At 34.4% G+C, this 13866-nt stretch overlaps 1 protein-coding gene across 1 annotated transcript in view; it reads right to left on the bottom strand.

Annotated features, from left to right (window-relative positions):
* The window catches only part of LOC140165054 (uncharacterized), a 51342-nt gene that overhangs the window by 11675 nt on the left and 25801 nt on the right, over positions 1–13866 (bottom strand). Inside the window, exons 5-8 of the mRNA XM_072188470.1 lie at positions 6105–6350; positions 4880–5083; positions 4287–4388; positions 2107–3190 (exon numbers count right to left, since the gene is read on the bottom strand). Coding sequence (XP_072044571.1) covers positions 2107–3190; positions 4287–4388; positions 4880–5083; positions 6105–6350 — 1636 coding nt within the window. The remainder of the gene's footprint in view (positions 1–2106; positions 3191–4286; positions 4389–4879; positions 5084–6104; positions 6351–13866) is intronic.

Raw genomic sequence — 13866 nt, forward strand, 5'->3', positions numbered from 1 at the left:
AGATGTATCCCTAAATATGAAGTTAGTGCAATTTACACAACAAATGTTACCCTGAAAAGTCAGAGATGTAAGTGGCATTGCATAGATGTGGAATGATGTGAACAAAGAATAATATCCAGGGAAGCCTCGAAAAGGATAAAAAAAGGAGTTAAAAAGAAGTTTAAAAACAACCTTTTTCTAGAAAACGTTTTGACCCCATAAATGTGATTTGTGTACACTCTCTGAAAAGGACCCTTTTTGCATGTTTTTTTGGTCATTAATAATGTGTGCACTACGAACTTGAGTGCCCCCTGGGTTTCACTCACAGGGCATAATTTAGTCGGTATCGCATCGCAGTTTGCTACTCAATCTAGGTCACTTGCGATTCATTATTTTCGATGCATCGCATATTTTGCGATGCAAAATTTTACCACTTACAAAACATGACATACTATAAACTCACCTTGTTGTCAATAAAAGCTAATAAATTGATATGTGCATGCAACAAAATTAAGTTTGTTTTACTTATTTACCACGTTTTCCTGTTATTTGCCTTCAGGGGTCATAATTTTGGCAGTATTTTGCCTTGTATTTTGCCGTGTGTGCACACAGGATCGCTATGAAAACGGCTATCTTTGTTCTTGAATTTTGCCGATGTGTTTCTAGATATATTTTTTAGGAAAACTTTTAAAATATTCCTAAAATCGGGAGGGAATTAAATCTGCTACTCAAACTTGAGAAACTGCTATATACAAGTAGAATTTTGCATAGCACTTTTGCTACGCAAAATCTGATCACTAAATTATGCCCTGTTCACTCATGATGAAAACATATAAACTACTCTACCAACTCATATTATTTTAAAAGGGCATTTTGTGATCTACAGCATTGGAAACCTCTGGCTACATAATACTTATGTACAAATCATTTCTTGCAGATTAATTCATTTAGCAAAAGTATCGTGAAATCCAAATTACGTTCTGGTACACCAGAACGAAATTACAACACATTGTCTATGGAGCAGTGTAATACACATAATCATGCATAACTTAAACGCAAAATTGGAATCAACTGAAATTTTGGGAATAAGTTTTTTTCATGGATATCTACTAAAAAATGTCATAAAAAGGAGATCCTAGGATCACAAAATAGTAAATACTCCTTTAAAATACAGTCTCCACTTTAAATGTTTCAACATAATCATGAAAATATCCTTTATAACTTCATAAATTATCACTAACTGGACTGGAGGCAAGATCTAAAGGGGGTATTCTGGTTAAAATCCATACACTAGACATGACCTTAATATCTCTCGCAGGGAGTGTAGATTTCAAATGGAGTTGATCAGGTAACCCATTTAAAATTCACACTCCCTCTGTGGAAGATTAAGGTAATGTCTTTCATAGGGGGTGTATGGATTTCAACTAGAATAGCCCAATATTGCAGACCAGCATATTGGAAATTGGCATAATTAACAGAAACCCGCCATGTCATAGTGGCAAGCTGTATGCTTATCTATGGCTAGCCGGGATGCTGTGAGTTCAATTTTAAGCTGGGGTCAATTTACAGTTACGATCTACACAAATTGTGATCCCAAACCAACTGTAGTAATTCTTCCATAGGATTTATACAATATAAATAAAAACAAACCTATTCTCACAACATAAGCGGAAAGTTGCAGAAAATGAGATTTGGTTCATTTGAGCATGCCAGAAAAAATAAAAAGCAAAATAATTTTTCTTTGATTGACTTTTGTACACCAAGTGAAGGAGCAATCCTGGCAAGTTATATACCATTAATAAAGCTTATGATCCAGAGATTATGAATTGAGACATAACTCAAAATAAATATTTGCAACTTTTCCTCTAGCTCATTTTGTGAGAACAGGACTCCTGTAGTCTGTATACCTTCCTCAAAGTCAGTAAAGTAAATCAAATTATGAGATTTTCTCAAAAACTGTTAATTTTTGCAGGAATCTGTTATGCTAGTTGGATTCTTTGCATCATTTCCTTTCCAAAAATGTATACGTTTTATATACTTCTCATCATTACAATAAAAGATACAATAAAAATAATATCTAAATTACTGACTCGAGAAAAGTATACAGACTAAAATGATATAGCTTACCATGGTGGTACATCTGGTTTAGCTCCTTTAGGTGGTATAGGTGGTAATGTATTCAGAGGGTTATATCCATCGTGAAACATAGGAGGATTCTCATATACATCATCTCTCTTAGATACATTAATATACACCGGATCATCCGGACCCATTGTCACATTTTGTACGTTGATATAATGCGGCATGTTTGGTAACGTATGGCCGGACAGAGAGGGCGGTTTGCATTTGGTATCCGATTCAATTGGCACCGACACTGAACGTAGATAAGGTGCTCGTAAGTAATTGACACCAGCGTCGCTTGTGCTGCGTGTATGCTCCTTAGGACTTCCCTGGTTGCTACTACCGTTAGACTGATATTTTGTTTCTTCATCCGATAACGACATAGGAGACGAGCTTGGCGTTGGCGACTGGGAAGCTAAGCTTGAATTTGAACCGGTGTAAATGCTATTCTCGTCTATAGAGGGCGGTTTTGCATGTTTCACATGAGGACTGTTGCGTCCTCCTGGGAAACAAGGTACTGGGGGATGTGGTAATGGAAGCTGTTTAGCTGATATTGGTATATCCGGTGAATTACTACCACTGGAATACCCACTGAGTCTATGACTAAAATAAGTCGGGCTTGGATCGCGCAAATTCCCCGTCGATTGCGAAAATGTCTTCGTAACAGGAGGTGTAGTTTCTCCTATTACACATGATGAAGTTCTTGAGGTCGTTCTTGACGGGATTTCAGGAGTGGTGGTTCTTCTTTGTCCTGTAAGAAGTTTGGGACCCATGAACCTCTTTCGAGGTTTATTAGTAACAGGAGACCCTTGTGAGGATGACGGGGAAGGCGGGGTAGTGTTCTTCTTTTTGGGTGCTGTCTCCTGCTGTAGTGGCAGGTGGTCGGGTACCTTCAGAGGTACTGCTGCTGCAAGTGGCTGAGTTCCATGAAGATCTTGCACATTCATATGGATATCTTCTCCTGTTGTAGGATCTATTGAGGATGTTGTACTGGCGGTACTGCTGGTTGGACTTTGCACTGGTTTTGATGGTGACGTGGCTGCTGCTGCAACAATAGGATCCTCGGTATATCTTTGAACCTCATCACAAGCTGAAAACATGAAAACAAACAAAAATATGGATTTAACTTAAGTACAGAGAAGTTTCTTCCACCTAGGACCCAAGAATGAGCTACCTGAAAAGCACTCCAATTTGCTTCCATTCCCTTTATGTTTTTTTCTGTTTGTCTTGTTTTTGATTTTGATTTTTTTCCTATGCTTAGAAAATTGACTGGAATTGAAAGGTCCTGAATAGAGGGTATTCAATACTACGTCACTTATGACAGAGTCATCTCATTTAAATAAAATTCTGTCCTCCATAAGGTAACACGGGGGAATTCGCGTGATAATGCAATAAAACAGGTGATAGGTATGAATGGTTATGGATTCGATCTAGAGACCTGTCCCTCTGTCATCTTAACCCATCTTAGAACTGTCCTCCAGCATGGCTGCCATTTCAATTGTTATACGGTTCCGGTTGGTTTATTGCATACTCTCTATACAAGCCATATAGGAATTTTGTGAGGGTGTCCACTTTGACAGACTTGAGAAATGGGTAAGTGCAATAAATGTACCAACCCGACTATACTGTACAGTATGAAATGTTCAGATACATGAAAATGTTGTGAATTTTGCAAGTAAAATGGAGTCAAAAATTGTTCATGCTCACAAGTATTCCTTTTCCTTGTAGGTCTCTAAGAAAATATCTAAATTTTGTGAAAATTACATACCGCAAAATGACGGTTCATTTCAAATTGAAAAAAAAAATTGTGTTGTGAAAATATTGTACTTTATAGTACTGAACAAAATATGGTGTGTATAAATTTCAAGAAAATTACATGCAACAAAATGAAATTTCAAATCACAAAAAATGTGTGCCCTGAAAATATTAGTTTTACAGTATTGTAAAAGTGGTAATTTTGCCAATTTTGGACTACATTGTTTGTTTTTAATTTTGTGATTTTGAGTTTTCTTACATAGAACTATACATTAAAAGAACATATTTCTGTGTTTTTATTTTTGCGGTTGATGTGTTGCGCGTGAAAATCACGAAAATCAATATACCACAAAAATTTCCACTTTTACAGTATTCAACAAAAACATTACTGCATGCACACCGATATTGAAATTCATTTTTTTTACACTTACGTGGAAATTCTGCCATTTGTGGAATTTCAAATGTTTGCATATAAAATGCATCTTCTATCCTTGATGACTGTCTTTCTTTTTCCGTCATAACTTCATAGTATCCTATAAACAAACGCACAAACAAACAAATATGGTAAATTTAGGAGGAAATGTATTTGAAGACACATCATATAAAGATCAGGTCAAATTGTAATTCAATATGAAGAGTATTTGTGACACGATCTGCTCCACGGGGGCCAAAGGAGGCATTTTTGAAAATTGAGTTACTTTAATCATTATCTTGTAGTAACATTAGGTAGTAACATTAGGGCCTTAGGCTATCATGTACTGAAAACAAAGGTCTAGCATATTTGGTTTTTATCCATGTTTTTGCCTTAATTTTATTTCAAATTTGCCGCCTTTGGCCCCCATGGACCAGATCATGTCATATTTATCCTCTCAGTGAGTCAGTGTATATTTTATAGGGTACAGCTTCAAATCACAAGCACTTGTTCAAAGTGCTGGCATACATACACACAAGATAAAGATATGCCACAGATGTGCAGATGAAACAGCTGAGAGCAAAAATACTAAAATATATCTTGGATACATACCACTATTTCCTCCGCTTGAGACAACCGTAAACATAAAGTTTTTTCCTTTACTAGTTGCTTTCTGTACCTCCTCTATATCCCACCTTAGGAAGTGTCTTGGCGGGTTGACATGGGCTAGGCCTAAGCTGACCTTATTTAGATGCAGTACAAATTCCTTCTCATTGGATTGGCTGATGCCATACACTGGCTTTACCATCCAGCTCTCTGTAAAAATCATAAATAACAGGCATTTACTCAGTAACTGACTTCAGTAATTGGGGGGGGGGGGCACCCAACTTAAATTTTGGTAGGGATGAGCAGCGCTGAATTTGGCTGAATTTTGGGAACTTAAACTGATTTTCAGGCAAAATATGGGCTTGATGAATTGAAATTTTAACATTTTGAGGGGTCTAGTGAACTAAAATTGGGCCAAATTTTACAGGCTTTCCAGCTAAAAATTCAACATTTTTTCCAAATTTGAGCTAAAGAGCTACAATTGATAGAGTTTGAGGCTCAAAGAACTGAAGCATGATCTAAATGTGAGTCTTAAGGAACTGCCGGAGAGCCTGAAAAAGGGAACTTTGATCGCCGCACATACCCATACCACCTGATCCTGGGCCAAATCCGTCAGCAAATTTCTGTCAAATGTACAGATTGCAATTGAAGACCTGTGTGTGAACTGTGTATGCCTAGTGCATGATGCGAAGTATAATCACCATGCTTTGTTTTTCTTTTGAGGGTACATTCTGTAGGCACAAACCTTTTCAAGTTTAGCTCTTACTAGGTCATCATGCTAATGTGCAATTTTGATCCGACCTGACACAGACTTTTAGTGGAAAAAGCTGAAAATGGGGCAAAATAGCTCAAATTGGGCTAAAATGAATAGAAAATATGTAAATTTGAGCAACTAAAAAGCTGAAATCTGTGGGCATTAATTGTGTGATGCAGGGGGAATTGGGAGAATATATGCAGTAGCATGATGACAATGGTCTTAGCACTTATTAGGCGAGGTACACAGTGGCGGTGCTAGGGGGCAAGGGGCATTTCCCCTAAATATTTCCCCAGTTTGCCCCCCCAGTTTTGAGGCAAAACCCCCAAATTATGTAAATTCCCACTTTTTGCGGCAATTTTGTGCAAAATTTGTTGATTTTGCCCCCCCCAAAATTCACTTTGCCCCCCCATGCCCCCTCTAAATTCCTGGTGCCGCCACTGGAGGGACACAAATTAAGGCAAATGCGATACTTACGATGCCTCCATAATTCTTTCATCAGATCATTCCATCTTTCAAAATCCGATGAGCTATGAGCATTCCTTGCATCTTGAAATAACACCGTCTCTGTTGTCAATATAATGGCCCAATACAACACAGGATACTTGCTATTGCGCTTCACAGATCCTCTCTCTGTCCCAACAAAGTTTCCCTTGGTGAACACGTAGGTTTTTCTCAGTACTGATTCGTTGGGGTCGCGATATAATTTTAAATACACCTCATCTGAAATGAAAAGAAACAAGAAAAATTTGATGAATTAGATGTGAGAATGTATATTTACTTGTTGGTTTTATTAATTGATTGGTGGATTGGTGGATTTATTGATTATATTGATTGATTGAGAGATTGATTGATTGATGGAGGGATTGATCTGAACTGATAGATCATCTTTTCTGATGTGATCAATAATTTGATATGATTTATTGATCTATTGATTGATTGATCTGATCTGATCTGATTGATCTGATCTAGCACTGGCTTCTGTGCTGTACTCTGATACCTGTATGATGATTTTCCAACTGTAGGATAGTAGCTGATAGCTACGCTCGGTGCTCCCTTCGGTCGCTATTCGAGAGGCGTCGCGGTTTGTGGAACGGGGCTAGTTCTAATCTGATCTACTGCTTGACAGACCTGATTGATCTTATCTGATCTATTGATCTGGTCTATTGATTGATTTGATCTGACTGATCTGATCTATTGCTTGACTGATCTGATCCATCTCATCTATTGATTGTTTGATCTGATTGATCTCATCTATAACCTGACTGAATCGGCTATGATCTATTGATTGATTGATTTTATTGATTGATTGATTGATCGATCGGATCTGGTCTGATCCGATTGATCTCATCTATTGATTGATTGATCTGATCTAATCGATCTGATCTATTACTTGATTGATTGATTGATTGATTGGTTGATTGATTGATTGATTGATTGACTGATTGCTTGATCGATCTATCGATTGAATTTATTAAAAATGATTGATTGATTGATCGATTGACTGAATTTATTAGATTACCAAAGCTGGGTAAATTCTTATGTATTACTTGAACAGTTACTTGTGGGAAATAAGCCATTTTTTAAAAAACAATAATGAAGACAAATGGAACAAATAAAAAGTACAAAATAGAAACATTTGTGGAATTTTCAACATGGTCATGCCATCACAACCAGTCAGTCGATCGACACATGTATTACTTTCAGTTGATACAATTCAACATTATCCCCTCAAAGGCCCCAAACTGCATATTTTAGCCAATGTATTATTCATTGATCACAACCTGGTTTATGCAGATACCAACACATTATGTAAATAAACTGGGTAGTTCTTTTTTTTCTGATTTAAACTGCCATTGTTTGAAAGAAATTGAATGTTTGTATGTGCAGTCGAGCACTTTATTTATGTTGGTTTTGTTGTCATGGTTATCTATAGACTATGTTTGCATATAAACCATAGAAAATACCTAAGCGATCACATGTTGTGTTCAAGGGTCCTTCGTGGTATCAAAGTATGTACAAGTAGTAGTACATGTGAAATTTTAAAATTATGAAGAAATTTGTTGAACAGTAAATAAGTGCTCAAAACAATGGAAAATTAATTAATTTGACTATTAAAATTATTTAAAACTCATTTGCTTGAAATCATAGCGGTTCTAATCACATACATGTAATATATGCACACTGACCTGCATGTGAAAACCAAAATTGTTGCACACAAAATTTTAAGAAATTGAAAAATGCAATAAAGAAATACAAAACAATTCTGCAGGAAATAATTTCTGATTTGATTTCTCAAAATGTCAAGATTTACATTTTTAATAATATAGATTTCATAGGCATGTGTCTTATTATCATTGCAATGCAAGAAGGCAAACTATACTCTATAGAAAACTAAGCGATTATGTCGTCTGAATTGTCATTTGTACAATGTATCACAGTAATTTCCATGAAATCTATTACCATTTCAGTTAAGTTCCATTTCTGCTATATGACTCATTTGAGTTCAATCAACTGGAACTTACTGAGTCCATACTGTACTATAGCAGCTGAGAGCAATTATTGTACCTGTTGACACTGGTAGCTGCTAGTTGCCCTGACTTGCCCATAAAGTGAGAAAAATTACATTCATTTGTGTTTTCTGGTACAATTGTTATCAATTCATAAGTATTTAGGGGTCTATTCCACTTTTTGAGTTGAAATTATCTTCTTTGTGTAATTTTGAGAACATTTTGTGGAGATTGAATATGTTTCATGGCAATCTCATCATACTCTTTTTTATCTTTCATATAAAGCTCTTGGATAGCAACATTTATTTTTTGTGGTACATGAGAGCTCATCATTCTGAATGAGGAATATCCTTCAATTTTTTTTTTAATTCATGATATAATACAAATTATATGGCAAATTATTAAAATTTGATATTTTTTTAATTTTTGATATTTAACAGTCCTCAAAGTAAACTAAATCTAATGCTATGTACTTAAATTGTATGTAGCTAGGATGAAAAGCCAATCATCAATTGAAAATTTGCAAATCCCCCCCCCCCAAGAAAAAATGTTCGCATAGATCCATGTGAATCCATGAAACCATTATTGCATCAAATTCTTCTGCTCTATTATTAGATAACCTTTTCAACTTTAGGTGCATCTAGAATCACATTGTGTAAACACTGATTAGGCAAAAAAAAAAAGGTTCGTCTCAAAGCTTGCGCGCGCGTTTGTAAAATCCCACGATTTGACAAAAAACAAATGCGGAAATTTTTTTTATTTCAAAAAAAAATTTTTTTTATAGTTTTTTCCAGAAAAAATCGGCAAAAATCAGACTTTTTTCTCAAAATACCATGAAAAAAAGTCGGGAATAAAATTTTTTTTTTTTTTTTTAAATCGCATTTCGCATTTGTTTTAAATTTCTCGTGAGCTTTGAGACAAACCTTTTTTTTTTTTTGGCCTTAGTTCAAATAGAGTCTAATCTCAGATTGTTTCCCAATTGTGATATTTCATTTATACTGTTCACTGTATGCATTAAAATACAGTTTACAGTATAAATGAAATATCACGTTTGTCTGTACTGTATGCATACATGTACATCGCATACAATTGAATTCGTGGAAAGAAAACCAAGATAAAATGGAAACTTACTTCCTGGAGTTGTTTCATGTAACCTGTACTTGCCAATATTAACCAATTTACCTGCCCTGAAGGCTGCAAAACACTACAGCACAAAGCACATACAGTGGCCACACCAGAAATTCTTTTCGGGGAGGGGGGCATTTGGGGGGAAAGTGATTTCAAGGGGGAATCAACAAATTTTGAACACAATTGCATAAAAAAGTAGAAATTTGAGTAATTATGGTGTTTTTGCCTTAAAAGGTGTGGGGGGAAGCAAACTGGGGCCATGAAAAATATTTGTAGTGCCCCCCACTGAGCACATGTGAATGCGTTATCATCCAAGTCAAGCAAAAATGTTATTTATTTTTAAGAACAAACTTGAATATATTCAACTATCAACTGCCATTGTTAAAAAGTCATTCAAAAAAACAAAATCATATTCAATTGTTGCAGAATATGTCTTTTTTAATTTGACACCTCATTATGTGAAAATTGAGCTAGAGGCGATAGAGATTTAGGATCACAAAGTATTCAAGTTTGGTTTTGGCCAGTAGAGGTGTGCCGATGAGAATTTGAAAGTGGACCCATCAATATACCAATTTTACAAGAAATTTGGGCCCATTGATATACCAAATGTCAAAAACTTTGGTCAAACTTAACACAAATTGTTGTAGTTTTTACAAAATAAAATTGAGAAAAGTTTGAAAAAAGGGCCAATCCATATGGCTCTGGTTTTTTTAACATGTATCAAAAGTGTGAACTAAGAGGGTAAAAATGAAATTGACAGAAGACACTAAAAATATGTCATTTCTCAAAGCAGATGACTTGGATTTTATGAAAATACAAAACTTGGAGCTTAATTCTGTTCATTTGGTCTGTAAACTTTGTAGACCCTTTGGCCAAATGAGATTTTTTCATAAAAAAGCAACTTGTTGCCAAAGCTAGATATTGCTTAATGTAATTCCCATTAGTTACAACATTAGTTGTCATAGGAAAATAATGAGTCCAAGTTACTATTGACCAAATATGGCCATTCTGTGATCTATATTAGGTAACTTTTCAGGCATATGAAACTGAAAAATGGGCAAAATAGCAGGTTTGGTGGTCAAAAATATGCTCTAAATGTAATTAATTTCATCCACATATATTGCTAATCCATATGTGAACAAGGTAATGATAACCAAGTACTGACATATCAAAATAAGTTTGATAATGCCTTTATAGTAAAAATGTAACTCTAGATACTCGTGGGTTTCGGATGTTACATTATTTTGTTAACATGCATTATTTGCAGATATCTGGCCCTATTTCTACGCACATATTAGTTCAAAATGTAAATGATAATCACTGTCAGATGATTAAACCTATCACTTGAAAATCTAATCATCATTAAATGATATTTTCATCTTACTGAAGAAGTTTTTTAATTTAGATGTATATACATGTACTGATATGGCATTTATTCATATACATTGTTACCCACATCCTTATTGTAAATGTGCACTGGACATCATAATAAACCAAATTAATTAGCTCCTGAAGCATTAAGTTGATAATACAAAGGGCTACACCTTTCTTACAATCATAATCAGGCTTTCTTTTACATCTTCCCAACTTAAGAGTGTTTCGGATGTTACATTACGTTAACATGCAATTGCAATCTAATTGAACTTATTGAGGGAAACATTTGGGACATTTCATTATTTTAGCATAATATCAATCACTTTGAATCAGAAAACCTATTGAAATTATTCAAATGATTCAAAATATGTACAAATATGTGTATAATTAAAGGCAGTGATTCGGATGTTACATGATGTTAACATTTTTACAAAGTTTGATGGTTGGAAGTTGAATTAACAAACATGAGATCATTGCATATACAACAGGTATGTTGCCATGATGGACACTCAGAAATTATTTAATGCAAGGCACAATCATTTTATCATTTGCACACATATTAATATGCAAAAACTGATCGTATTAAAACAGCTCATAAGTCTGTGTTAACAAATAATTCCCATGAAACTTGTTCTGTTGTAAGAGTATTTTTCTTAGTGGTTAATTTGTTTCCATTGATAATTTATTGTTTTATCGGACATAATGAAGCTGTATGAAGCATAGGAAGTATTTTTCCTGCTTCGTTTCTGGTATATGTGCATAGTGATTCCAATATAGGCCTAACACATGTACATACTTATATATTTTATGTTAAAATGATCACATTTTTATGAAAATGCAGCTTTTTTCAATTTTGAAATAAATGATTATGACAAAATTGCTACTTAATTATTTTCAATAAGTCTTAGATATCATCTAATGCTAAAATATTATAAAGTTTATTGAAATTACAACTTCATTTTGGACTTGTTAACAAAAAATGGGTAACATCCGAAACACATTTTAAATCAAAGTATTTTGCTAGTGTAATGGAGAAATATTCAGTGTAAGTTGCTTTTCAAATTTAAAATAAATTTCTTAGGACATGTGTATATGTCAGTAATGAAATTAATTTGAAAGGAGTGAACCAAATTAATTCTGTTGCTTTTTATCTTATGTGTTATGCATAGAGACAATAGATATTGTAGAGTTAACAGCTTGTAATTTTTTCCACTAGCAAGGTTTACAAAGGTGAAATGGAGTCAGCAATATTAGGAAAATGAGGATGTACACCATATTTACTAGAAATTCACATTCATTTAAGTGTATATTCTAAAATCTTCTTACAATGCCCTGTTATTGGCCTCACTTTCCGTTAACATTTTGCCTTGTAACATCCGAAACAAACTTGACATGTTAACGGTTTGCACACTCAAAGAACAAACCTGGGTATGGTAAAAAATATTTCTACTATGGCCTTCCCATGATTTCCAATCCATCTGACCTTTTTATTTCCCCTCTAATTAAATTTCTTCAACAAAATGTCACTCTTTCTGTCTCGGATGTTACATTTGATTCGGATGTTACCATTGTTAACGGAAATGTTGTGTGGCCAACATTTTACATAAAGTCAAGAGGAAGTGAAATCATTTTTCATTTAGATACTTGTTGTCATGTCTACTTCAACTTTTAAATAATGAAAATTCAAAGCTAGTATTGTTCTTCACATAATTATAAGACAATAAGTATTCTTTCGGATGTTACAAAACTGTTAACGGAAAATGAGACCCATTTAAGTAATGCTTCACCATAATTTGAAAACATTCAACTGATACAAAATTTGCACTTGCAATTATTTATGTTGCCCTGAGGCAAACATTTAAAGTATTTGTGTATGTTTTACATGATAAAACAATCACTTAGACCATGTTAAAAATAGAGCAAGATTGTTAACGGAAAATGTAACGTCCGAAACATAATTTTCAAGTGCTCAAAATTTTTTCATGTTAGAAATTATTTAGGTAAATCTTGGATTTCTTGGATCTTGTACTAACATGTGTTTATAAAATATTGAACAGAATACTCAGAGCTGATCTGGTTTTATTTTGTAAACAAAACAAATTAGTCACTTTTGTTAGGTTGACAAATTTCCGTTAACAATTGGACATTTGGTCTTGTCACAAGTAAAGAAAGAAAACTGTGACAAATTTTGTTAAGCTATGGGAGATTAGCCTAGGTCTACACTACATAAAAATATAAAAAGTTATCGGAAATAGGTCATGTGTTTCTGCTGGGGTCTCCCAAAGTGTCATTTAGCCTTTTGATACATGTTAAAAAAAACAGAGCCATATACCAAAATTGGCCTAGAAAAATGGGCTTTAATTACCACTAAAGGCGGAAAATGCTACCCATGTTTGCAGAACATCCCCCATTTGGTCATTTGTACTGAGTACCCTCAACCCCCCCCCACCAAATCATGCCAAGTTTTTGAGTTTTGTAATAATTGTAAGAAAACGTCCATATTTAAAGGGTTTACTGTCATTTTGCTTGCAAGGGTGGTTCCCAAATATGGAGGGTATATAATAATTGTTGATATACTAACATGGGGGTGGCTTAAAATTAAGAACATAGAACGAAATTTAGCAGCGTAATATACATATCATGCATAACTCACAAACGCAAAATCGGAATCAACTGAAATTTTGGGAATAAGCTTTTTTCGTGGATATCTACTGAAAAATTTCATAAAAAGAGGATGTTAGGATCACGAAATCCTCCTTTAAAGAAAATAATGAATAATGAAATAGTCACTTCAAAACTGAATAATAATATAGTCACCTCGTAATTATAACCTGATCAAAAAGTATGAAATGGGATCCAATGAATCATTATAGCCTTATATGGACAAATAAGGTTTGGTTTCCTCTGGATAACAACAAATAGGGCTATTCCAATTGAAATCCATAAACCCTAAAAACTTCCACCAGTATAGGCCTGAATTTCAAAATAATGGGCTATTCCAGTTAAAATCCATATCCCTCTGTGGAAGACATGACCTTAATCTTCCACACAGGGAGTGGTACCATACTGGTTACCTCATTTGAAATCAATACACCATTCCCATATGTGGTAGATTATGGTCATGTCTGCCATAGGGGTATGGATTTAAACTGGAATAGCCAATTATTTTGAAATTCAGGCCTAAATATTTGGAAGTGATCGATGTCCGGATTCAGTATCTACATGAG

This window comes from Amphiura filiformis, chromosome 11 (assembly GCF_039555335.1).
Source record: "Amphiura filiformis chromosome 11, Afil_fr2py, whole genome shotgun sequence".
Taxonomy (NCBI): Eukaryota; Metazoa; Echinodermata; class Ophiuroidea; order Amphilepidida; family Amphiuridae; genus Amphiura; species Amphiura filiformis.